At 44.3% G+C, this 1,563-nt stretch overlaps 1 protein-coding gene across 4 annotated transcripts in view; it reads right to left on the bottom strand.

The window, feature by feature from the left end:
- Nucleotides 1–1,563, bottom strand: part of LOC107661935 (ankyrin repeat domain-containing protein 13D-like) — an 18,998-nt gene that overhangs the window by 9,443 nt on the left and 7,992 nt on the right. For all 4 annotated transcript variants that reach the window (XM_016451732.1, XM_016451734.1, XM_016451733.1 and 1 more), the window contains exon 7: nucleotides 926–992. In XM_016451732.1, coding sequence (XP_016307218.1) covers nucleotides 926–992 — 67 coding nt within the window. The remainder of the gene's footprint in view (nucleotides 1–925; nucleotides 993–1,563) is intronic.

Below are 1,563 nucleotides of genomic sequence, written 5' to 3'. Positions count from 1 at the left end.
GTCCTCTTTTGGAAGACCAAACAAAGTAGTTTCGCTTTCACAACGAAAAACACGGCGGCCTAGCGTGAGCGGAAGCTGCGGCTTAGCGTGCGCTGAGGCCGGGCTAGAGTGAGCTGGGGCGGCGGGGTTGAGAACTGCGCGGCCGGCGGATCCGACGAAGGAGCGGCAACCACATGTGCAACTTTACAGATCTTCTTTATGCACCAAGAGCTTGTAACACTCCAAAGAGAAAGGAAAAATTGAAATCGCATCATATGACCCCTTTAACATCAAAGACTCGGACAATAGCAACTAAATTAGCTGCTATCCCTTTAAAACCGAATGCACAGCTGCAATGGATGCAATGTACTGATACACGTTCTCCCTACTGTTTACGTTAACTTAAGACGTAATCAATGGTGTTTATGTGAATACTCATCAAAGCAGACAATTCAACATAATTTTGTGTGTAATTCTCCGTTCATGCGACGCGAAAGAGTACTCGCACGCTGTGAGGCGAGCTTTCTGTGTGTGTATGCTTCAGTGTCTGCGCTCAGAAAACCAGACTGAATTGAGTTCTCTCTTGCGTCGTCAGATTTATCCATATGTCTGCTCTTCTCTTACTCCCACAACGTTTTATGCGACGTGCAGCAAGTGTATGTCAGCTTATGTCCCGCCGGTTCATATGTACGCATCTAACCTCCGAACCACGCAGCAGATTCGTTCCGAATGAATCTCAACCCAAATCGTCCCTCCCTAATATTTTCGTCTCGTTTTTAATGCGTTGACGAAAATGTCAATAGATTTTTTTGTCATTTAAAAAGAGTTTTAGTTCGTTATAGTCTTAAAAATTATGAAGAAAATTATTCGTCAACGAAATTAACAATGCTCTGCACAGGTGTTTTCAGCAAGGCTCAGAGCTGAATGCCTCTTAAAGTGGACCCACCTTTGCTTCATATCCACTGACAACCTCTGTCTTCTCAGAGCGCCATCCCCAAATCCCAGACTTATTTCTAGAGTCAGACAGAACAGGGAATTAGATGTACAACAGTTGTTTCCAGAGGTAAAAACTATAAAACTCACTACCTAGACAAAATGAATTTTAATGCTAAAATATAAAGCTTGAAAGACAGACCTACTGTGAGCTTAAAAGGGGTCACGAACTGAGAAATCAAAATTCCCCTGATCTTTTGACATTTAAGAGGTCATTGTACTACACAAACATCCTGTACGTTTCAGAACTCAAAACTTTCTTGTTAGACTAAAAACGAGCTTATATTAAAGCCAGTCTACCAAAACAACAGCTTGTGGAATCAATGTGCCACTCTATGATGCAATAGTGTGGATAAACACCGCCTCTGCAGAAGATCAACGACTGCCTGTTTAGCCCCGCCCACTGATTCTAGATCACTGTCTGTTTAGCCCCACCCACCGATTCTACACCGCTGCCTGTTTAGCCCCACCCACAAATTCTACACCGTTGCCTGTTTAGCCCCGCCCACCAATTCTACACCGCTGCTTGTTTAGCCTCGCCCACCAATTCTACACCGCTGCCTGTTTAGCCCCACCCACCAATTCTACACC

This window comes from Sinocyclocheilus anshuiensis, unplaced genomic scaffold, assembly GCF_001515605.1.
Source record: "Sinocyclocheilus anshuiensis isolate Anshui unplaced genomic scaffold, SAMN03320099.WGS_v1.1 scaffold759, whole genome shotgun sequence".
NCBI classification, from domain to species: Eukaryota; Metazoa; Chordata; class Actinopteri; order Cypriniformes; family Cyprinidae; genus Sinocyclocheilus; species Sinocyclocheilus anshuiensis.
The sequence above is the reverse complement of the archived record's forward strand: the minus strand, read 5'-3'. Positions and strand labels throughout refer to the sequence as shown.